Raw genomic sequence first — 26,366 nt, 5'->3', positions numbered from 1 at the left:
TCGTTTTTTAGCTATTTGTACAGTATTACTATAATCAATCAAAACTGATCAACTTGTTAGCAGTGCTTAGTAGAGTGGAATACTGTATCTAGTAGCAGCAAACTAAGTCGACTTCACAATCAGTTGAACTTGATGAGTACGTTATTCTCATCTCATAGCAATCCGTTCTATCCCGTGGTTTAGATTTACAGTCTATTGATCGACTACACAAATACAGTAATTGCTTATGTTGATACCGTCATCAGTAAGTTAACTTATTATTTCTTTTTGGTTGTATTTGCCCTCTTGCATGACTGCAAGGGCATAGTAAGGATGTTTGGAGAAATCAGAGTTTGCCCGCTTGTTGTCATAGATACCAGGGCTAAAATGTACTGAGCGTATACCCTATCGCAATGATGTCTAAAGTCTAGTCTACGCCCTTTGATGGATATAGTGTGGCGAATTTCCTCTTATACCGTAGTAGCGTAGTGGCATACTGATCTGTCATTAATTGAAAAAGTAGAGAGATGTAAGACAGGCATAATCAGTCATAAAACCATTTATTCCCGACCATAACGATCGAAGAAAGCAGGTTTTCATATAGTATATTGCTATGTTCACGACCTGCTATATTGAACGCCTCATCTTGACATTTGTATATGGTTAGACTCAACAATATGGCAGTGCACTGCCACTTTGTATGATAATCATGGAGATTGCATCTAATAAATAAAGGATTGATTTTCCTATATTGTCATAATTAATACTTGGTGTATGATTCGGTTGCGTAGTATTAAGAGAGAGAGGGACTGGAAACCATCTTTAAAATGAAGAGGGTAGACGGCTGGCCATTTACTACACTTTAAGGTACCGTGTACATTTCCAGCTTTACAGTATAGTAAAATGACCAGTACAACAGACAGCGCTTACACCCGTACTAGTCCAGTCCTTCCGTATGGCCTTTGTCAGTCAGTCCGTCGCAATCAGAAGGAAAAACTGTGGACGTCCGCTGTCCGTGGCCTCAGTCTTCCTGGTCATAATGGCGATCTTTGCTACTTTTTCCTTGCGTGCCGCCGCTCGTCCATCACTACTGTTTGCATCCAAATGGAATAAATCGAAAAACTTCTTTAGTCGGACTATAGCGAACCAACCTTCAGCCGTGTTTCATGATAAGCCACATATTGATAGATTTGGAACTATTAAAGCAGTAGTGATCTCTGTTTCTTTTACCTACCTGGGTGCCCAGTTATCCAAACGAGGCGCGGCCTTTTTAGAAGAGAATGACATATTTGTGCCAGAAGACGACGATTAAACACACCTTTCTCTCTTACTATACTCAATATCCATAACTCCATAAAGAAATAATTATATACTGTATAGTCAAAACAATTCAGGAAAAAGGCAACGTTCCGTTTTAATAGACGTATACACGAAAAAAAAAAGGATTCTACTGACATGAAAGAACATCCTTGGATCAACTAAAAATTGTTATACTGTCAAGCTGCTCATAACCATCCTTCATATACTGTAATACAGAATGTAGAAAATTCTTTAGATTGATATCAATTGATGTGTACTTGAGAAGGCAACTAAAGCAATCTCGTCGTGCTTTTGTAAACTCTAGGTTATCGTAAGCATTTTAATGTCATAGTATCAACAAAATCGATGTTCTATTTCGTATAAAGCTAATCTATAATTATCTACCTTGTATCCTATGATAAATCAATAGCTATACTACATAATACAACTTGGTACATTTTAAAACAAAACAAAACCTCATCTAAACATGTAATTGACTATGCTAAAGACTACAGTGATAACATTTTGTAAGGCTATATAGCCAAATAATGAAAATATGAAATTTTAATAATCCATGACTTATTATCGCTTTACACAACATAAGGTAATGATAAATTACGGTAATATAAAATGTCGAAGACTGGAGTCAAGACAGCCTATGCAGACTATGTTCATATTTCTGCATCAAAATGCTCTTTTAATCATATTAGGAAGATTTGTTTGGTGTGGCATTTTATCAGCAGATAAACTACAGGACTTTGATATATAGAAATGTTGATGTCGACAGAGTACTTTGGGATTACAATACGCTGAGGCCTGTAGTCCTCTTACTCAATTAAATGGTGCAAAATGGCCCAGTCAGAATGGAACCTTGTCAATGGTAAAGTGTCCATGTTTATTTCTTTGGCTAATATCATACTTAAAATTGTAGTTTTCCTTTTAGTCGTGTCTTGTGATACAATGATAGAAGCAAATAAACGTTAGGCATATTATGTAATTTATACAGTATGCGAAAATATTTGGAAATAAAATGATCATATAGCCATCCAAGATCGATTACGTCTGATTGACTCCTTTGAACTAGTTAAAAGGAAAAGTATGAACAGTTTTGACATTGTTATGTGATAAATGTGCCGATTACAGTGATCATTCTAGCCTTGTCTGGTGATAGATTACTATCACTTAGAAACTATGCCTTTCCTCCTAATAATGTCAAATTTCGTAGTCATACCAGCAAATAAATGATAGACATACAAACATAGTATACAGTACACCTAATTATTTTAAGGCTATGCAACAAAGCAATAATTCATCGTGATTACTATATCAAAGGCTAATTATTCTCATAGGACAAAGATGGAATAACTTGAAACATCATCGAATACGAGTGCAATAAATTTAATGAAATTACTCCTTTACATAAGTCTTGTTAGTCGAACATACTGCTAAATAACAGGCATATTACGCGAATATAATAATTAATTTATCGTATTGAAACATCTGAAATATCAAACCGTAATAATTCATGTTTACCCTATTCAATTTATTCTCCCCAATTGACAAGACGATACATTCTAGACGTTCTACTAAAAGGGTATTCTATACTAATCGTTGAATTTTTCAACATCAGCTACATCAGAACAGGCTTGTAAATATCTTCATCCAATAAAATAAATAAAATTAAATCACGTTAACGTTAGATTTTTGTTTTAATTTATTTGTTGTATTGATCAGTTATGAAGTGGTAATCAACTTAACATTTCTGCTAGTTCTCTATATTATTTTTCAGTTGGAAAGAGTATGGGACTAAATATTATCTGGGCGAATTATTTAAGCAAAGCATACTATGTGGAATTATATTTAAAATTGTAGCGACTGAGATCATAGAGTTAGCTTTCAACATATACAGAAGAAAAAGAAGTAAAGTCTCTATCCTTATTTTATCAGGTTAAGGTTAATAATTAATATAATCTACAGTAAAAGTCCATATCGTTATCATCATATTAATCTTGTCCTCATTACCATATAAGCTGAGAAATTTTAATTGAGTGATTTTCATACGTAGAGTTATTATTACTTGGGTTGTAAACTTGTTGTAAAATAGATCACTCGGTCATTATTAACTTAATGTATATCACAAGGCAATTTTAACTTGAAAAAGAGTTAAAAGTAAATTCATTGAGACTACAACTCAAATCATATTATAGCGCATTAATGAAGAAGACAAATAACGAATACACAATTTGGCAATTTAGTGTAGTAACAAGCTTCCCAATCGTTCTTGTAAAATGGTCTGTTTTACATCACGGAATACCACCTTAATATTTTCAGTATCCGTAGCGATAGTATAATGATGATATAATGATTTATCATTGTCATTATTGGCTTCCATCTTGTTGGAAAAAAGCTGCAATATAAATTCTTTAACGGTTGTTAAATCATTTTCATCCCCATTGAATGCAGAAAAGAAATTTTTGATATTGCTTATGGTTAACCTTTCCTCCAGTAAATCAATCTTATTTAAAAATAAGATTTTAGAAGCTTTAGCTAAGAGCTCATGGTTGACTATGGCACCGAATATTTCTAATGATTCCAGTAGGCGATTAGTTTTTCTATCTTCTAGTGAAACTTGATTATAATCGCTAGCTGCTGCTAAGAATAAAATGGCAGTAATAGATTCGAAACATTGTAACCACTTGCGCCTTTGAGATCTTTGCCCACCAACGTCAATAAAGACAAATGGGATTTTATTAATTGTGGTGGTAAATTCAACAATTGTTTTTGTTGCCTTTCTCATCCTTAAAGCATCTTTTCGAATTGGAACGTAATCCTACAGTTAAAATTGATCAAATTAAATTGATTCATTGCAAGCTTTGCTACGAGGCTTACGAAGATTATATCTAATCTACGGGTAATTTCTTGAAACATTGGGTATCAAAAATTGATTTTAGCATAGTTGCATTATGGTTTCAGATATTTTTAAGATGTCGACTATATCAGTGAGTAGCAGCTTGATAAGTACAATTCATGAAACCTTCTTAATAGTTATCTTTTATGTTTCCTTCTAAATAGATCAGCTAAAAGTATCTTTGGACCGACATTGAATTCATAACTTTATAGCCAGTTACTTAAAAAATAGCACAATTCTTTCTATAATTTTCAACTAATTACGGCATCTTAAAAGTAAAAATACCTTATCGTTTTCATTCTTTTGCTATCAGTGATATATCTCTAATTAGGCTTTAATATAGAGTAAAGTTGTATACTACATTTGTGTTTATCCAGACATTGTAAAGAAACTTGTGCAAGAAATTTAAAATATGTTTGATATACAGTAAAAGATTAAATTTGTGATAAAAGTTTCAAATGCTTCTTAATATCACAGGATTCATTACTTTAGAGCGATATCGATATTCTCGTTCTAGATTAAAGTTTTCCTCTTATCCTTGGTATGCCTCTTAAATCGTATACAACTAGGTTATACAAATGAAAATTTTTTATCCGTTATGAATTAATCATTGCAGTGAATAGATCAGCAAATAATGTAAAGATAAAATGCTCTAATCTAAACCGAACATGAGTTTTAGGATTTCATTTTTAACTTAGAAATCGAACAGCAGATTGCAGTATACATTCAGAATTACATCGCAGGACATATTCGCTAGTGGCTGCTTGATAATTACGAATATCAGCCACCGGTACCGTATCAGTAAAGCAAATGAATCGTTTCATTATTAACTTTAAACTTTGAGTAATAGTTTACAAGCGATATTGGGCTTTCATTTTTTTGCTATTTGGTTAATAGTCTATATTAAACTAAAACATAGACGCTTTGCAACATAGGGCAATTACTATATTCTTTATCTGTGTAATCATTTTACACTTGTTAGCTATACCCGCATCTAATACGATAATACACGCCTAAATGAATTTGTTGTTATTCTGAAGTCTTAATTTTTTAAACATTTTGTAACCATGATCATAGATGGACAATATTATACCATTAAATTGAGGCTTTTTAATGTTAACAGAGTAATAATTTGAATCTTCGATAGTATGAATACTATGAACGTTTATCCTTACTTATAGTGACTATTGAAAGTATTTTACACTAAGATTTCTCCGGATTGTATTTCATGTATTACATATTTCCTAAGTGCGCGTTTACTTAATATCTGATCTTGATAGATTATTATTTGGATTTATATCCAATCGAGTACCAACACCATCAATCAAGACATATTAGCGCACAATTAAAGTAAATGTCAACGAAACATGAAATAACCAAAGAAATTAGAATCCTTTTAAATGATATCTAATGTTAACAAGAATGTGTCGAAATTGTTTCCTAATGTGGCAATTATTAATTAATCCACTGTATATCTAAGTCAGCTTACCTTCGTTCTCCATTTCGTTAAGATTAAAAATTAACAGGAGAACAAAATGAAATAAATGGTAAGCTGCTGTTATAATTTTATAATCACCTCCTTGCCAATAACTTCTAGCCTATCCATGAAATATTTCGTTGAATCTGCCTGCAGAATAAAAGCGAATGCAAGACATCGGTGTCAGTCATTTGGCAATCAAATAGAAATAGAGATAGAAGTATTTTCATTCCTCTTAAACATAAATGGTTCCATGGATACTACTATATATATATAAATTTTTTAGTATAAATTCTTTCACTATGCTAACTTTATAGGATAAGTTATATAGATAATTTATATATTTTAACATGGCTAAAGTTGGATATTTCATCAATCGTTTATTCAGTAGAATTGTCAGAATACATCCTAACTAGCTGCATAAACCTTCTGAAAGCAATAAATTACGAACTCCTGTTTCCATAAATCATACATTAGTAATTTTAGCTATTGAAAACTATGACAAAGAAATGCCGCTAAAAAGGATTAAAGATTAACATTAAGTACGACATACTAGTCGATGTAAATAGCGTTTAAATTATTAGGACTATGATTCGAAGTACGCAAGATAGCCTTATAGTTATATTATTGCTAGGAAAACTTATAAACTATTTAACTGAAAGATGAAATACGAACTAATCCTCTAGTTTTATTATTTTACCCTATCTAATCCATTTTACTTAATAAAGGAAGAGTTCACAAACTAGTCATACCTTATTTTACTTCAATGATTATCATTAAATTCTAATTTTAGCTACTTTATTTGTGCGATTTTGACTTAATATGTTGTCGAATCACGACGACAATACATATAACAGTGCATAATCACGTTAAATTTTATGAATAATTGAGGCAAAGACCGTGAGGTTATATTCCATTTAAACAACCGCTGTCGTTGATGAATAATACTAAATAAAAGTACGTCCTACGATCAGTAGCTTCGAAATGGTGGCAGCTTTGAGAACTATTGGCGAAAGTAGAGTAAACAAATTTTCTACCGCTGGCCGCTTGTCACCTAAGGAAGTAATGGTGCATCTATAATGAGCGATGTTTTACTTTCCTTGATAATCTGACTGATCTAGTATAAAATCAGAGGACAATTAAAGGAGTTAAATACTGGAACGCCTGAATTAACCCACGCTATAATTTTATAATACTTTGATGAAATTGTTTTTTCATAGCTAAAGGGGATCGAAAGCCATTGAATGAGCACATAGACAAGAGAGTAATACAGAATCTATAACGTGTGATATTTTAGTATCCTTGATAATACGATTGATTTGGTACAAAATCAGAGCACCACAGATTAGTCAAATGGCAGAACCCCTGAATGAACCTGCATTAACTTTTTAATACTTTGATAAAAATATTTTTTTCTTGCTACAGATAAGCGAAAGCCTTAGAATTAACCGCTATCACGGTATCATTTTCCTACATCTTATGTTCATAACCTAACAAATTTTAGTGATGAACGATAACCTCGATCAGGCAAAGCCTTCACTTAAAATAATACGTATATAAAAGGAATTAGTTGCATTTATAATATATGTAGAATGCTAATATATCCATAAGAAAATAACATAATATAAATGAATGTGTAATATTGATGGTTTTACGTCATTTTGATAATTATTTCCGGATAGAAGATACAATTCATATCTACGAAACTCCATTCGATACTTTTTGTGTATCATTGCGGATTTAACTCAGGATTAATACCATAAAGTCAAATTTTTTATGTCTTCTTAATGACTACGTTACCAAGCAACGTTTCAAAAAATATATAAGGTACACTACTTAGATATTAATGATAGTTTAAAGCACTCGATCTGGCAATTATATTGGCGGCGAATAATGCTCTAGATAATGTGAATCATATGCATATACTACAGTATAAATCAATCTAATCTCCTTGAAACAAAGTACGGTAGAAAAATGCCTCATATCAATAACAACTAATTTTTAGCAACAAAAAATCTGTTCGTTATTAGACGGTTCCCTACGGCTATTTCATCTGCAATCTAGATTATCTCATCATTATTATTAAATGATAGGAATATATATGTAAACCCAAAGTAAATCTGCTTATCATAAGCAATAGCTCAAAGTAAAAATTAGCTACTTGGGTAGAATATCAATAAATGCAAAAATCATTAGACTATCCTGTAGCTTGAAATTAAAGATCTATCATAAAGTATGAGCGACAATTTTATATTTGAACTAGGCCTTAGCAAGCTAATTTCAGTTTTATTACCAATATGTATTCATTTCTTCGTCGATAAGTTTCTTGAATTGCCTCGTCTAACCATAACTCCCGAATCATATCAACCACTGCGACAAATTCATGCGGCTCAATTTCATTTACTTTAGTATTAAAGTTTAAAATTTGATCGGCATAGTTTTGATGAGAAGAATCTTTCCACTGAATTTCAAAACTTCGTCTCGCTGTGACTAAAACTTTCATAATTCGAATTATGTTACCATATATAATGGAACGAAATTCCAATAAATCTTGGACGTCAAAATCTTGGCCGTGTAAAATCCTCATTTGTTTTAAAAATGTTGATTTTCCGCATTCGCTAGCTCCTAATAGTAATATCTTAATCGTTTTGTAGTACTCTGTTCTTTCTTGTAGGATTTCTTGATCAATAATTTTACTGTGTCGAATTTGTTCTCGACGTTCGCTATTTGCTTTAAAGCATAAAACAGTATCCATCTCTTCAATCTTGATTAAAATAAGGTAATAATTCGATATATTCTATAAATAAGTTTGTATATGCTTAATATTATGTTAATATATAACAGAAATGCAGGCAACATGAGTATCTTAAAATCCTACCTTAAGTATTGATACGCTTGGCTATCAAAAGTGGCCCTGAAGTAACGAAAGGGTAAGAATAAAATTAATAACCAATCCCTTGTTGAAATTCAATTTGATATACTAATAGCCTACAAAAATTTTATCTAATATTAGCCATTTGTACATCAATAATCCTATTACAATTTGCAAAACCTTTTTCTTTGGATAAGGACTTTTAAATTTTTATTCAAATTATCATTCCCAGTGATATGAACCAACTATTAACGAAGATAAGGCATTGACTTAAGCATATTCCGCGTGTGTAACACTAAACATACTGACAATGATAAAATTATAGTAATAGTTAAAGCTCTAATATAAGAAAATTAATACCTATATAAAGCTTATAGGGTACGAGTTATTATACTTTTGCATATAGCAGTAATTCAGACAGCTTGTTAATAATGCTACTTTTCATCAATTGGATATATCCGTCTAACAAATGTCATCGTCCGATACGTTTTGAAAACACAATACCAAGGTAATTTTAAAATTATTTTATAAATAGATTTTATCTAGTAAGTTGTATCTTTTCCCATTGGACGTACCCTACAACTGATGCTGACTTGGTAATGTTATGACAATAGTGTGGGAAATTATCCAACTGGATAATGTTTCTATACGTCTGGCAACTGAAATCAATAGGATCAACCTATTTGTAGTATTCTTCTTTTCTTGTATGTCCTATAGCGATGATCTGATATGCATGCTGATGCATAAGTTTATTGTTAACAAAGAATATATATCGAATTACTATCAAAGTTAACGGCACTCATAGCGTTATTAATATGTTATTAATAACCACAAGGCGCTACCAGACAGAAATCTTCTATTTATCATTGATAATTAATATTTAGGTGTTGTTTTCTCAATGCTATATCATCTAGTAATATATCGATATAAATCTAAAAGTTTAGCGTTGATTAATTGAAGTCTAAAGTTAACCTTTACAATTTTATAAGTTTATGCTCTGCTAAAGGACATCATGGCTACGAAATAAAACATGCATAAAAAAATAAATTAATAACCGAACTCGAAATATTATTGTCTCAAATAGTTGTTATCGCATATTTCGAAAAAATAATTTCATATATCTAGGACGTCTACGCTTGGATAATAGTATATGTGTATGAGTAGATCTTAGTGGAATACTGATTTGGTAGCGTAATATCTGAAGAAGCAATAAGTTAGCTTTTTATGATGTATCCTCTTAATACGTTAAGAAGCTGTTCAAGCTATACAGCATAATATCATATTGAAATCTTTTATTTAAAATAAAAGATTCCAGAATATACAAATCTATTTGCTTATTAGGTTATATGAAAACTATTGATTAATTTATAAATTGTAATCATAATACAAATGGATATAGACTTTGATTGTAATCCCTTACTAATGAGGAAATTGATACTTTTTCAATTATATGAAAGTATTCAATTTTTTTGTTTGCCTTAGACTAGCAAGTATCAACCAGCATACTGTATATTTTACTGTGCATTCATCTAATATTACAATGAACATTGCAAATAATAAATCAGAGGCTACTTTTAATAGTCCTGGTACGATATTTATTCGCATTTATCTAAGCAATGATAGTACACAGATACAATCTGAGTGTTTAAATATCACAATAAAAGGTAAAGTAACTATTAGTAACAGTAATGTTATATAAGAAATTACATCAATTGATTCCATAAAATATACAGTATTTAATCTTAGATACCTCGACCGCAAGGATTTATTGCTGAATAATCGTCTCGCTAGCAATCATACTGCTCGTAGGTAGTACATTAATTTTAGAAATAATGCACGTGTAAGAATAAAACTATGGTATTATCGCGAACGTTATTGCATCTTTTAACATGCTTTGCACATTCATAATTAACAGCAAGAATATAATCTTTAGTTTATCGTATTTTCCTATTTGTCGCATATGGCATACTGCATTTGGTAACTAGAATAATCAAACAGGAAAACAATCATTAAATAAATTTGTTATTGGTCTGAGTGATAGTTGACATCTTCCCATATAATTTTTACCGTACCTTAGCTAGAGTACTTTAATATAATATGTTATATAATTAATAGAATGGTAGCATACAATACTCTTTAAGTAAATTAACGAAATCAAGGAAATCATTGAATAGAATTTGTTGAAAGTCGAATCATTTGAATATTGGTCAGTACCTTACTTAAGTTTTACTCCATCTAGGCTAAAACAATAGTCCACTAATATTACCCGTTGTATTATTAATGAAGTCGTTGTTCAGAATCTTGATTTCTACCTTGTTTATGATGATGTCACATATTTAAAGTTGGGATCAATGTTGATATTATGTGTAAATGAAAGCCATTAATTATTTGAAGTATATAATGACATGTATTCCCTTAAATTAATATTATATTATGGTAACACATACAAGCCGTATCAACTTCGGTTTGATTTATCAAACAATTATCTAGTTAACTGTATCCAACACTAAAGGTGATATTTCTGATTTTAACAAGTATATCAAGATACATTTCTTGTAGTATTTGCATGCTACTTGTGTCCGAATAAAAGAAAGCTTTAATATCAAAATTTATAACTACACGATACACCCTGATATTCATTAAAACCTTGTGAAAGTAAAATTCGATCTATACTACAATAGTATACAATGATTAAGACAATCTTTATCTTAACTGTGAGTAGTATATCAATATAAGCAAGCAATAATTTAACTATTAGTTTCCCGAAAAATTCATAGAGACATGAGAGGAATGGTACAGATAATCAAATAAGCAAGTAGTTATATCACACTCAATGTCGTATTAAAATACACATCAGGCATTCCAATATGCCGTTTTTGGTGCAAAAAGAAATTTCCTACGCGATACCTTTTACTCAAGTACAACAACACACTAGCTATAAGAGCAAAATAGTTGACTGATTTATAACAGAAGGTTAGTGTAGAATTCTAGACATTAATAGATTTTCTAAGAGTGACTTGCCAAAAGAATGAGAGAGACAATAGGAGATAGGTACATGATAGCACAGTAGAAAATGATAGCTAATTAGATCAATACAATTGTATATCAAAACAATGTTGATAAAATTGTTTGAATAAGGACAGTTCCTTTCTAAATGCGTGACAATATAGATATCACTCTGCCCAAGAAATGATAAACTATTCTTGATGACGTTAAAATATGGTAGTGATTTACCATAGCAGATACAATAGAAATTGCAATTTATATATCCAGATACTAGCCCAATAACAACATGAGTATTGTGGTTAAGAGTATAAGATACTGGAACGACTACAATGGTTGTAAACCTTAACAGATACAAATAAAATAAATGATGAGTTTTTTTTTAAATTAACTATCGAATTCATCTTATAACAGTGCTGCTTATACAATGATAAAAATAAGCAAGTTTAAACGATATACAGAAGCGAATAAATCTGCAGACAAAAAAATTGCAATAGTTATTTCCACTATGTATACAATATTATTATCCATTAGATCAACCATGGTGTAATTTATTGATGGTAGTTTTGTTATGGTCAGTTAAATACACTAAAGAGTATCGATTACTGATATGTAAACATTACTATAACGGACATAGAGAAGTATTTTATGTTTCCAGTAAAATTCGTAATTTGTAATGTTAAAGCATTTCACTGTAGCATCAATATACTCATATTTTCTTCCAAGATCATTTCTCTGACAGCATTGAAGACGAATTTAATGTTTTCAGTGTCAGTAGCAGTAGTGAAGTGATGATAAAGTCCACGCTTTTGATCATTGCTCACTTTTTCAAACATAGTGATCAAGAAATGCTTAACGTCTTCAATCTTCTTAGGATCACGGCTAAACTCCGGGAAGTAATCTTTTATGCTGACAAGTGAAACTTTTTCTATCAAGATGTCAGTCTTATTGAAGAATAAGATGATGGCTACTTTTGCGAAAAACTTATTATTGATTATTGTATCAAATATCTGGCAGGATTCAACAATTCGATTCGTTCTATTATCTTCTAGTAAGACCTGATCGTATGCACACGATGAAACCAAAAACAAAACTGATGTTACACCTTCAAAGCACTGTAGCCATTTGCGCCTTTGCGATCTTTGACCACCAACGTCGACAAAAGTGAACGGAACCCGATTGATATTCAAAGTTAGTTCAACGATATTAGTCGTAGCTTTACGTGATCTTAAAACGTCTTGTTTCGTTGGTACATAAGCCTATATGGAAAAAATTATTGGAAGAACTTTCAACAGTCTACAATGCGTCTTAGATTTGAACATAACTTTAAGACTTTTATAGTATAAGCCAAATTTATAGTTTATTTATGTTTTATGATAGCAAACAGTGGTATTGTAAACGTTGACATTAATAAAACTCTTAATCATGTCTGCAGATGGTAGCAGAGATCCAATCCATATTAGTATTTGTCATAGTACTACTTGTAAAGTGAATGCAAGAGACAGCGATAATTGTAAGAAGGGATACAGGAATGAATCAATATAACGCTACTAGACTGTTAAGTGTAATATCTACATGACTAGAATGTGTACCACATAGCAACGATATATACGTATGTTACTACTTGGCAAGAGTACATCCATGTTGAACTACAATATAAGCAGATCAGTACTAGTAGAAATCATTACTAAGTCAATGATTACAATGTCGTCATAAACGAGTAGTTAATAATTAATTTACACCAAGATCTGTAAGTCAATACGCAATGTAATGATATGCTATAGCTACGTAAGTAAAATTTTGAGTTACCTTATCCATCAGACTTTTCATTCGATCCATGAAATAATATGTTGAATCGCTCTATTTTAAAAGAAAGAAATTTTTTCAAAATGCAGTTACTTTACTCTAATGTGACTATATTCTACAAAGAGTGAGAGCTTAAAAAATATATCCAATTGATGAAGTAGTATGTTAGCACTTTATTAGAAAATACTGAATATTCATTTTATGCATTTGTTGTAATTATATATATATATGTTATATATATATACAATACAACCGTGTTATTGCCTTGACTATAGTCGTAGTATGTGTAGTCAATGTTACTACCCGTCTAGATCGTATTGAGTCAAGCGATTAAAGTTATCAGTACTTAATCCATTGCAAATATATAGCTAGTTTTTTAATCAGTTGGCTATTGAGTTATTAGTTGTTCGGGCAGTTCGTTTGCACATGTGTGACGACTTGTACTATAAAAGTATCTCATTTGATAAATGATATGATTTGACGGTGTAATTATTGCAGAATGAATCGGAGTGCCCTGGTTGTGTAGCTCATTGACCGACTCCAGTCAAGAAAGGTCAGCCATATAACAGCATTCTAGGATAGCATTGCAATAGAATAAACATTAATCTATGCCTATGTTTGTATCTAAAAATTGGGCTTATGCACACTGTACTGAAGACGGATCGAGTTATAAATGAAAATTTACATGGATACAGTACCTATACTACATTAATGCACAATGCATAAGAGAATACTTCTATTATTGTCGGTATAGATTAGCGAGTGTTTACAGTAGTATGATTTGCATTACTGCAAGAATAGTCGATGACATTATAATTATTTTTTGATGGCCTCCTGTAGGATAATCACTTACTGGGTATTTAACTAGGAAAAGATGGATACGATTATATAAGTACGTATATTATAAGAGATGGATCGATTAAAGTAGAAGATTGTAAGGATGATAAGTTGGTGCCAATTATTACAGTTGCACTTGTAGTCTAATTTTAGCAGTAATGATTTATAGTTATGGATTCGGTAGATAGTGTATTGCATGTCTGTTCTACACTAAGTCTAACCCTGTCCACTGCTCTACTGTATACGTATCTATCATTGGAAGTGTAAACCCACTCAAGGTCCTAAATCAACAATAGGATTGGATGGAGCACTGGAGAGTATCCTAGGCTATGTTATAAGGTAGAATTGGACAGTTTTTGTTGCAACCATATTACTGAAATGGTTTTTTTCGAATTCATTCATTATAGCTTGATGTACCCTTTGATGAAAAGAAGATTGCGATAAAATGACTTTTAACCGATGCACCACAGGATTTCCTTTGCTATAGTTCTGCCTCTTCATCATACAGTTGTGACCGGTTACTACAGAATCAAGGTTGAAGAATGGAGATGTTTTTTTAACCTGTATGAGTTGAACTGTACCATTGTTGGAAGAGGAGTTCTATAGCGTAACAAATGCCTATGGCACGTCGGATACAAGGTAGAGTATTTCATTTCAATTTCTTCGAATCCAATGGTAGACGATGGCATCAGTGGAGAAAGCTCATGAACTGTTTTAACGATCATTCTACCCTTGCAAAACAAGCATCCTGTCCTACGTCGCTGACGTTGTAGTCTAGCATAAGAGAAATGGCATTTTCTTCTTCACTACGCGTCCCCATTGGAGTTTATTTGTAGAATTGGATTGTACTGTCCAGTTGGTTGGGCACAATACGTTACAAAATGATTGCGTGCAAGCTACGTGAATTGATGCATTGACTACAAACTTTCATTTCTTATTCTTAATTATCATTTCATTTTGATATTGTTGTGAATTGTTGATGGCATCCTGTGACTCAGTCATGCATGCATTGGTACAATTTACCTACAGTCAAGAATAGACTCCATTACAGTCGAGTGAACTACTGCTGGACACTTTGACAGTCGATGCAAAAACGCTCCATAAAAGCTGTGGAAAACTTGCCTATCTACTGTACAGTAGAAAGCCTACTCTAGCACCACAGACAAGCTTCTAGCAGCAACTACTCAAGAAAAGAGAGAGAGAGAGGCTTTTCTTTGGTAGTCTGCTTGTCATCGCAAGCCAAAAGTGGAGAGCAGGTGGACCAACAGCAACATCACTATGTCGCCATGTCGGTGTGGGTCATGCAATACTGTACAATTAGTCGAGTGTGGTTAATGCAAGACAATACAACTAGTCGAGTGTGGTTAAGAATCAACCCGAAGCCTGGACTGGAGGGCGCCATTTATCGTTCCGATTTTCTGTGGTAATGACAGTGTTTGTATGGCGATTGCACTCCTTTCGGGTTGGAAAATCAATCCATCCTTTGATCGGGTTTTACCGTAGCGGCTTGGGATTGCGTTTTTACTCCATTTGACGACTGCAACTACGACTGTCAAGGTCTTGTGCTGCACATCCTTTCTCTTTGGTTACAGTACTGAAACATCCACTACAGGATATTGGTACAGTATGACTCATGCATGAATTCACTTTCAAGTCTGTACTGCAGTCGGTCGGTAGTCGCAAATTGAGTTTGGAGGAGGTCTTTTTTCCCCCCTTTCAACTCAGTACATACATTACAGTACATTGTATTGTACAATACAATGTACTGAGTGTACGTACACTGACTGTAGATTCAGGTCGTGTTATGACGTAGACAAAGGCGTTTCTACAGTTGTCAATGAAGCTGAAAGTGAGGAGATGACGACGTAAGGCAACAAGGCGCAAATTAGTCTCTGTACAAGCGAATGGATTACAGAAAGAAAGGAGGGAGGGGGAAAAAGAAGAAGAAGTAGAAGCAACCTAGGCAAGAATGATTCTTGTCAAACAAATATCATTCATGCACTGGTCGAGTACAATGCCCATTTTAGGCCAAGGAACGACATGAAAGGCAAGAGTAACATTTTGCCCCTTAATCGTCTGACATGCAGAACAGTCGACTATAGACTGTACTGTACGGTGGAAAAACAATGGCTATCATCAACATTGTGCAACAGTGGACAGAATTGGAGATATGCCAGTTCATAATGAATTAATATCAGCTTCGATGAAGCTGTTAAATGATTTATTGGATACATTACCAGCTGGTAAAGATTCCTTTTGTCGTAGGTTTGCTGTATTGCACGATCTTGCCATAAATCGACAACTTTGCCAGCGTAAGACATAAATGCGGCATAATCGAATACTGTCGATTTGGTATCAATTGCTAACAATTCTTGGGCGTAATCCTCATAATCTGCATTAGCCCATTTGATTCCCAGTGAATCCCTTGCAGTAATTAGAACACGCATATTTTTCACCACATTGCCATAAATGAGGTTCTTGAATTCCATAAGATCCTTTTGACTATATTCTTCACCATGGATGATTCGCATTTGTTTTAAAAACGTCGACTTACCACTTTCGCCAGCACCTAATAACAAAATTTTAATTTGACGCCCACGAGATTTTTTCTCTTTGGATAATTCTTTATCAATCAGTTTACTATTGCGACGTTTCATGTCATATTCAGGATCATTACTAGTATTTCTACCACCGGCGCAGCATAACATGGCCATCACTTGAAAATGGACACACACACACACTCAAGGTGTTGGATGAAAACAGTCAATGGTTGAAATACTTTTTGAACAAGGAGGCGACTTCAATCCAATCAATTGAATACGCGCAGATCAACGTCGACAGGGCGATTTCACTTAGCTTTCCACCAAAGAATAATTGAATTTTGGGTAAACCTTTAATCGTAAGATAGATTGATACACGTACTGTACAATCCAGGTCCTGGATAAATCCCCCAAAAAATGAAAAATAGACTAGCCATCAGAATCAACCATAGCATAGGTTACTGCCATTTTAAAACACATACTTTACGTTACACAATGCAATTTCAACCTCGACCAACTGCACGTAGATGGTATGGCGTTTTAAGTATTAATTCATTAATTAGAATTATTATTATTATTGTTAACCATCCAGTGGATGCGACTCAGCGCTAATAGGGCTATCAGCATTCAATTCACTAAAAGTAAAAGTAGTGATTGTTTTGAATTGAAATTTGTAGCCGGTTCGAGGTATGATGTCCACAACAGTTCTACATCTAGCTATCAAAGGCAAAAAAGTACTTGTATATTACTGTGGAGAGCATCCAAATCGATCAATATGATTGGATTCATAGACTATCGCGTGTTGATTGTAGAAGAATAATTTGTACTGTTGATCGAGAATTCTACCAGCACTCACTGATGCATCACTTGTAATGTAATGATTACATTCTATTTGAATTGTGATCACAACATTAGCAACGGACGTCCTTATTAGGTTAAATGCAGAGTTTTCTGAACAAAATAAATACACTTGACTCAATTATATAGTGCAATAAGCTGAAATGACAAAGCATCATTACTATTAATTCGCTGAAACCACAATCGTCAACGCGGGCAAACCTTCATCACGCATCATTCAATATTCATACAGTAAAGGGATAATTACAAGCTTCCTTGTCTATTTTAAAGTCAGCACGTTGAAAATGTTGAAATTGTAGCTTTTGACGACTAGTAAGTTTGGTTACTGCATCGTGTAAGTACAGTAGATATAGACGACGATTAAAGTTCTTCGCTGAGAAAAGATATCAATACTAGAGCTAGTGTATTCAGCCTACACGTTCATACTATCATTTAGTAACTATAAGTGTACACACTTGAGTTGAGTAATGGAAAAATAATGAATCGATTGTATTAATAAATGATGAGTTGGAATCGATAACAATTTCATTTTTCATGTAAAGTTGATAGAAAACAAAAACGTCTTTTGGATGTGTCATCCTAAAAGAGGATTGCTAAAATAACCTTGCGACCATAATAAATAAAATGTGATAACAATGTACAAGATGCTACTTGAAAATACAATATTTACTTGTATGAAATTTTCATGCGTTATTTAGATTCATAACCAACACTTGCTTTCTCAAGTGATGTTGAAAAAGTTGTTAACATGTCATTCCGTAACGGTCAATGGCTAACCGACTGGCATGTACACGTACTGTATGTATATGACCTCTAGACAGTAACAAAAATTCTAATAATCTGCCTTTCTTCTCTATTCTACTCAGTACAATTAAGGTCGATGCATATTATTGAAATAACCGAGGTAATGATGGATATTGGGTCCATATTCAATTTGAAATTATGCGCGTTTACTGAGGAGAAATGGCTAAACAGAAATGCGTACTGCACTTTATTGACTTCTAACGTTACTTAGCTGGTTAACTTACTCTGGATGAGTCGTTTCATTGGATTGGATCGCCTTGCCCAACAGTCACGCAATATATATTACACACTTTAGGCAAACACCTGCACAAAATGAATAGCTATAATTTCAATCTTGTTGTAATGATGTTGTACAATAATTTTCGACTTTACACGGTTAAGCAAATGGATGTCTAACTTTCAGTGAATTCTCAAGCAAGCGGATCAGGTTAGCGCATTAATAATTCTTTTCTTTCTACACTGCTTGCGTTGGAGGCACTGTTGAAGTTAATCGATGTACATACTGTATATGTCCTATAGAGAGTAACATGTAGACGCCAAGAGATCGATATTGGCCCTATAGAAGTAGTGGTTGGACGATAGAGTATCAGCGATCCCTACTATACTGTCGATGCTGGTCGAAACCTTAAAATAGTCCATGCTCAAGTGCTGGGATGCATGAACGTTGGGCATTTTTACGCATGCGGGGGGTGCCAGCGGATAGTAATTTGTAGGGAAAGAAAATTAACGATATGCCCCTATAATTTGTATTTGTATTGTATTGGATTTTTTTCAAGTAGCAACTGCGACAAATTTTCTAGATAGACTGTCCAAGACACGCCAGTTTACTCTTCTCTTCTTTACTGTGCGTTTATTCTAAATCAATACCAATTATGGTCAACAAATCCGACTGTACACTGTATGGTGTCCACCTACTGGAAGCGCTACAATGGACATGGAAAGACATTGCGCTATCATGATTATCCAGTAGGCCATGGTGTTGCACTTTTGCAATACCGTATCTCAACAACAACACGGTTATGTCGTAGTGAATGCTATATGCCTTAACTCGTATGCTTTAATTAGCTCCGCTAATAAAGTGTTCAATGCTTGACGGCAGATGAAGTTAAGCGAACAAGACTTGCTCTAATGTGACAGATTGACTAGACCGTAGTAGGCAGAGACTCTTTTTCTTCTTATATTGGCGTCAACTCAATATACAACAGTACAGATTGAGTACCTAGAGTGCTGTACTGCATTACTCAAATCCCTAGAGGTCCACCGTTGGCCGCCATTTTTCTCGTGGACATTAGTACAATCTACAGTATGGTACTCAGGTACTGTAACTTTTCTGCGGCAAAGACTTGAACTGCTTGCATACTGTACGTCAGCGGTACCACGCGGCGTGCAATGATAAACCTCGATAATAGAATTAGGGTAGAATCAGGTATAATATAATCATAATTATTGAACCGAATTAGAATTCATTAATTAATTAATTATACTGTATATATTATATAGGGGCATATCGTTAATTTTCCCTATATTATAATAGCGCTAAAGGCTGCCTAAAGTATCAGGATGAACTTCAAGATGATACGTAAAGTACAGTATAGCACTTAACGCCACTACATAAGGTATATTGTACAAATACAGTCATTGTGCTAGAAAGCTGCCTGTGTTGTGCAGTATACTGTACAGTATACATGTACACTTGTACACTACAGTACTGTACTGCCAGCTTATTATTCATTAAAGTTAGCCGACTTTATTTGCATTTACAACACTAGGGCACGCCTAAAATTCTGGACACGCCTCCACTTTTCTCATATTTCTAATTTTCTACTACTTTACACTGTCCAGGACTGCATAGTAAGTACATACTGTAAGTAAACTACATCAGACTCCCATTGAATGACTCTGTGATACTCGCTACTGTGCACTTTAATTTTAGTTAACAAAACAGATTCAATTACCAAACTGATACGTTCTGTATAGCGAGCGAGGATCCATCGTTGCGGTTATAGATTATCATTCATTATAAGACGCTCAAACATGGCATAAATGGCCATATTAATGATTATACAGGAGATGAAAGCTCATCCAGGCTAGTTCCTAACTTCTTATAATCACCAATAAAATGCCCTGCTCGTTTATCCTTGCATAAATCCACTGTTGTTGTAATACTTTAGCGGATTCGATGATCGTCACTAAAGCCTAACCTGTTAAACGTAACTCTGAAACAGGATATGAAAGTGTAGTACTCTAAAAGCACAGCGCAGTAGTTCAACTTCGATTAGTCTGCTTCAGTTCATAGTTCATACTATGATACTGTACGCGTAGTCATCAATTACCCACTATACGAGACTATATACTGACCGAATTGGTCATATGTGCTCGTAGCAACCAATATCCACTGCAAACATATCGTAGAATTATGATTAGCTAGATATAGCATGACCAATTGACCATTAACCGGATATAACGGCGCTGATTAAAAGTTCTACTGGTCTATGAACTAAAAGTCTATGCGCAAACTGCGAAGAATGCACCACTCGATATCATGGAGTCTATCGTAGGACTGACTCTACTTCCGCCTGATACGCATTATCCTTCTTCTGTATCTCACCAAATTCGCGAAAGAATTGCAGAACCTAGCCTCTTAGACATCAGCAGCCGTAAAAAATGCGCATTAATAACGCATCTAATGCCTATTGATATCTATTCGTAATACACTACAGCATCCATTGAACTGGGTAAATACTAAAAAGATCGCATTTTTGAATCAATAGAGTATTTTATTAAAATTGTATTTGACAATCAATTAAAAACAAAGTAAAATATTAGCAGTACAATACAGAACTGCATTAGACGTTCTTTAAATTCTTTCATCCGATTAGCTTCGATTCGTCGATGTAAATTTCATTTAAATACAAGTTAAGCAGTGTTTCTGTTCCTCCTCATCTAGCATTGATTTACATAGAAACGATGCATAACATATACATACAGAATACATTTATCTATTTAGTAAATAAATATGAGAGGAATGTATCAAACATATATATCTCCGAAATTACATCTAAAATCTAAAGCAATAAAGTCGTCAAGTATCTCAGGCGACAATAAATAGCCCAGTAATATTCAGCATTTTTCATAGTAATAACTTACAAGATAAACACCTAGTTCAATATCATACAGAAATTCGTGAGTAGCTGCAAATTTACATACTTTTGTTAATCGGGTTCCTTTCCAACCCGAAAGTATCTACTATACATACGCGTATACCTATACATGTTTATACAAAACGCAAAGACAAGAAAAAATAGTACATCAACTAGAAATATCATCTAATAGGACAGATAGCTGCAGACTTCAGAATGGTAATACAATGCTGTACAAGAGTATATGTAGACGTGTAGATCGCTATAAAGCAATGTTAAAATCAATCTATAAAGTGAAATATGATGACGAAAAGACGTACGGTACCAATACTGTTGATGAATTGATATTTTACGACAAAGAATAATCAAATACGGAATAAGCGGCTTAATCACATAAAAATAATAACACACTATTTGGCAATTGGATAATTGAAAACAGTACTAGAATGTACATAAGTATATTTCATATTAAATAATTACATTAGCTAAGCGAATACAATATAGAGCTGATTGTATTACATAAATTCAGGAAGTACGGTTCAGCAAGTGTACTGTACATTCCAGATTATTCCAGAAATGGTTATATATCATAGTTGATGCTCTGAATAGGTGAGATAACGTAAATATCCTAGATACACATATATTACCAAATATCAATCTGAATATAATTAAAAGAAAGCCTTAATGGCATCATTATCTAATTGTATTCCATTTGATAGACATATAATATTAATAACACATGTCGAAATCGAACATCTCAACATTAACTTTTTTTAGAGCATAACGTCGTGAAACAAGTCCATGCAAACATGATGACATTACAGGGGTACGTTCATGTCAATGGAACTTCAATGGTAAATTCAGTATTTACCAAGCTTAAAGAGTTATTTCTTCAAGTTGACCACACGGAATATCTAGAATTTATCAACAAAATACTAGTATTATCTAACAGCTTCCAAATCATGTAACTAAGGCACTTAATGAAGAAGTAAATACTATTCGTTTTGTTTTCTAGAAATATCTCTTTACCTGTTCATAAACTGTCCAAGCCATGGCAGCCATTAAAGTTCGCCTAGTTAAACGTAATGCTAAACCTCTAAAGAAACCAGAGATACCATTACTTTTATAGATGGCGGCGATAGTCGATATTGTATTTCTATAAGACTTGGGATCAATTTGTAATTTTGTTTTGACTACATCGGGTGGATGAGTTACCACAGAAGCAAGTATGCCACCAACAACACCGGAAGCAAAAGTTATACCAGCTTGAGGAACATCATTTGTAACTAGACATGTAAGAGAAGCACATAGATGATATTACTTTAGGAATAAATTAAGCATTCAGAGCATAGACTTTTGAAATATTGGTTGCAGAATGTTGCCAAGAGATATATGATCAAAAAAATTGCACGTGACTTACCTCCATTCAAATACTTCTTACTCTGAGTAAAAAACATCAAGTAAAGACCAGAAAATGGCGCATCACGAACTATAGTTGCTGTTAGTCCACTGTATAACCCTCTTGCTCCTTCAGTACGCCAAATACCTTTAAGGGCGTCAGCAACGCTCTTGTAGCCGTACCGACCAGACTGAGAAAAAAAGATCAAATTTTAAAATCTCAAATGGCCTACTTTATAAAATTGACCACAATATGCAATAATAAATCAAGCTACGTTTGACAATTAACCGTTCATAAATTACAAAGTTTATTGTATTTGATTGCATAAAATCTGTATGAAATAAACAGCATCAAGTACATTTTGTGGGTACTAGTAACATTTAACGAGTTCGAACAAAAACTTGACATTATAAGGCAAGATAAAATTTTATATCTTTTATTATCAACAATTTTTCAATTAAATTCGTAAAAGCGAGTCGGAACTTGGCATTGTTCGTATATTGGTAACATTTCGTAATAGCGGAAGCGTAATAACAAGGGAATGATGCTGTACGATACCATTTACAAAAGGGTGCGTATGTTTTCCCGTACATTGTCCAAAGTTCAGTAATTATCTGACTAATGTATACTTTGTACAGTTGGACTTTTCCAGCATAATTCAAGTTACAAGATAGATGCCTCCAGTTGAACAACTGTACTACAGTGTATGCTTCTTATCACTACTGCACTCTAAACGGAATTTTCATCATCGTAATTATGCTACACATGGACTACTACGTACGTCTATATGTAGTACAGCACTGCACACTGAGTAGAATAAATTAACAAGTACTTTTACAGACATCTTCCACAAAAATAGCGCATCTAAAAAATGACCTGAACTCGACCTACCTCATATCGTGTCTTCACAACCGTTATGGGTAAAGTTTGTACAACCGCAACAGACCTCGCAGTAGCTCCTAGACAAACTGTTTGCATCGGCGTAGGGTCATTCCTTTAATAATAATTGCAATGATGAGACGAGATAGAGATTTTATATCTTAAAAAACAAGCGTTAATTTCTTTACGAACTAGAAAGCTTATCTCATGTAGTATAGTACTGTAATGAAACGCTCGCTACTTGCTGCGAATCTCGCTAACTGCACTATCACGGGACGAAGTCTTGCAGAACACACTGGCTGCATCAAAGCGTGAGAGTACCTGCAATCTAATGATTGCCTAAAATTTTTTGTTACATCCAATCGCGTAAAGTATAAAGATGCCCTAATACTGATGGTATACGGACGTATAACATAACTTTTATTTACAGTAACATAATACAGCAAATCCAAAATAAACACATTGCTCCATCCAAACACAGTTCATCACGTGAAGTATTTAATAAACATTCCTATCGTTTCTTCGCTACTTACTTGAAATGAGAACGCAGAAATGATAAAGAGCAAAAATATATACCAACACCAGGGACGGTCCGCGATAATGACTACAGTAGCAATAACAGTAAAAGAAATGATATGATTTAATACCGTGACATCCGCAATTTAAACTTAATTTACGAGTCAAATTAACTAATGTACAGTACCGAAAGTTATAAATCCGATTGAAAATTGATAAAATTTTCAAATATCCTAACATACCGGTGCTACTCCTTTCCATAAACCAGCCAATTTTTCTTTACGTACGACCGTGGTAAATACTTGAAGCACACCAGTATTGCTAAGAAATAATAGAAATAAATGGCAATTTTATTTAATGCATTGTTCATATCTGGTGAATCATTTAAATGCATACAATATTAGAAATACTGCAGCTCTATCAGCTGTAAAAATGACAAGAGAAGAGGAAACCATTTCAGTGGCATGATAAAATTCTTTACAATAGCTGTATTTTAACTAAAGCCTGGAAATTTTATAATATAGATACAAGAATAGCACATATGATTTCGAGAGCATGTGGCGCTCAATAAAATAAAATAAAATTTAGTGTCCACAGATGATAGGATATTGCGATATTGCAGTAGCTGACTACTTGTTATCATATGGCAAACTACAGTACGTAAAATGCAATGCAATTAGGTAGTTTTCTTTTCAATGAAGTAAGCCAAGTGAATACTGCCTCTTCATCTTGAGTAGGGTAAGGGCAACAGAAAAATGTACCTAGTACACTGTCTACTCGTATTATTACAGTATCTGATATATTGTAGGACATGGTGTAGAGACCTAACTTGTTCTATTTAATACAGTACAGTACTGCTAACATACGCGTATATATGACATATAGACAGATCGAGTCACATACTGTAGTGGTTCAAGTCGGTTAAAAAGGGTAGAAAACCATTTCCGTAATGTTCGATTGCAGTTATTTATCGATCTTATCTGACGTGATAGCTTTAGTACGTCATTTTGATAATCATATTTAGGAAGCGTACATTACTAGACTACATGCTATATAGTTTGCACAAGAATTGCCGCTCAAAATTGCAGCTATCAAGTAAGGTTACTACAATAACTATCAGAAAGATTGATAATGAAAATTGATAGCAATTACGATCAAATAAACTTACTTGCAAGCTACGAGTGGAGCCTGTTGCCTAGTTTTGACCAAATCTAACGGTTGAAATAAAATTGTGGAGCAGCAACCACTCAACGAACCAGCAACAAATGCCTTCCAAAGATAACCCTACAGGAATACAGCATGGTTGATATTCACTGTTAATAATTAGGATAGAATAAGCAATTGATGAGATCCTTCTTATTGTGTCGACATCATAACATAGTAGAAGATCAAGGCTATTTTCTCTCTACTTTTTCCTTAACTTTATGCAACATGATCACAATTGTAAATACTGTACTGTGTATTACAATTTTCATTTTTATCCAGCACGCCCTAGATCAAAAAGCGACATTCACCTTTAGCCAAGGTACAGTAGGTGGAATACAGTACACTGAGTACACTACTACTGTGCTGTACTGTAGTATGGGTCCATAAGAAGAGCGTCAAAACACAGTAGAGTTGCTGTAGTAATGCCTACCGGCGTATCGTACATCTATTGATTTACTAAAGGTCACTGGTTTTAATGACTGGTCTGTACGTTCAATCTTATCAAACATTTTCTATTACAGGCAGTTGCTGGCCATGCACCATTTTGAAGCAGTTATTACTATTACAATGAGAATATTTCCGGTAGGGAAACTTACCTTATCCATTGATGTGGAAGTCATGATGTTATTTTCAATTTTAAGGGGAAAAAAATTTTGACGAGGTATTTCTGCTTGCCAAGCTTTGCCTTTATTTTGATGTTGACAAGGATATTTTTGAAATTCTATAATTAGCTATCCCAACTTGGCAGTGGTTGGCTGTAACGACTATCTCTAGATTCGATCTAGCTACTAAACTATTGATAATGGCATAGTAAACTATCCTACCAACATTGAGCAATAAAAT

At 33.5% G+C, this 26,366-nt stretch overlaps 3 protein-coding genes across 3 annotated transcripts; all 3 read right to left on the bottom strand.

The window, feature by feature from the left end:
* Window positions 1–3,529: 3,529 nt before the first annotated feature.
* TRIADDRAFT_21874 (uncharacterized protein) lies at window positions 3,530–8,418 on the bottom strand (the record flags this gene model as incomplete). Its single annotated transcript, XM_002109597.1, has 3 exons — window positions 3,530–4,108; window positions 5,763–5,813; window positions 7,957–8,418. The coding sequence occupies 3 exons, from the start codon at window positions 8,416–8,418 to the stop codon at window positions 3,530–3,532; spliced, it is 1,092 nt and encodes a 363-aa protein (XP_002109633.1).
* Window positions 8,419–12,227: 3,809 nt separating this feature from the next.
* Window positions 12,228–16,838, bottom strand: TRIADDRAFT_49927 (uncharacterized protein; the record flags this gene model as incomplete). The annotated part of the gene is made up of 3 exons (XM_002109596.1): window positions 12,228–12,797; window positions 13,348–13,398; window positions 16,419–16,838. The coding sequence occupies 3 exons, from the start codon at window positions 16,836–16,838 to the stop codon at window positions 12,228–12,230; spliced, it is 1,041 nt and encodes a 346-aa protein (XP_002109632.1).
* Window positions 16,839–22,407: 5,569 nt separating this feature from the next.
* Window positions 22,408–26,143, bottom strand: TRIADDRAFT_63689 (uncharacterized protein; the record flags this gene model as incomplete). Its single annotated transcript, XM_002109595.1, has 8 exons — window positions 22,408–22,437; window positions 22,553–22,809; window positions 22,944–23,112; window positions 23,814–23,916; window positions 24,335–24,405; window positions 24,560–24,638; window positions 25,486–25,601; window positions 26,120–26,143. 8 exons carry the CDS (start codon window positions 26,141–26,143, stop codon window positions 22,408–22,410), a joined length of 849 nt encoding a protein of 282 aa, XP_002109631.1.
* Window positions 26,144–26,366: the final 223 nt, after the last annotated feature.

Source organism: Trichoplax adhaerens, genomic scaffold (assembly GCF_000150275.1).
Source record: "Trichoplax adhaerens TRIADscaffold_2 genomic scaffold, whole genome shotgun sequence".
Taxonomy (NCBI): domain Eukaryota; kingdom Metazoa; phylum Placozoa; class Uniplacotomia; order Trichoplacea; family Trichoplacidae; genus Trichoplax; species Trichoplax adhaerens.
Note: the sequence above shows the minus strand (reverse complement) of the source record. Positions and strands in the feature narration are given on the sequence as shown.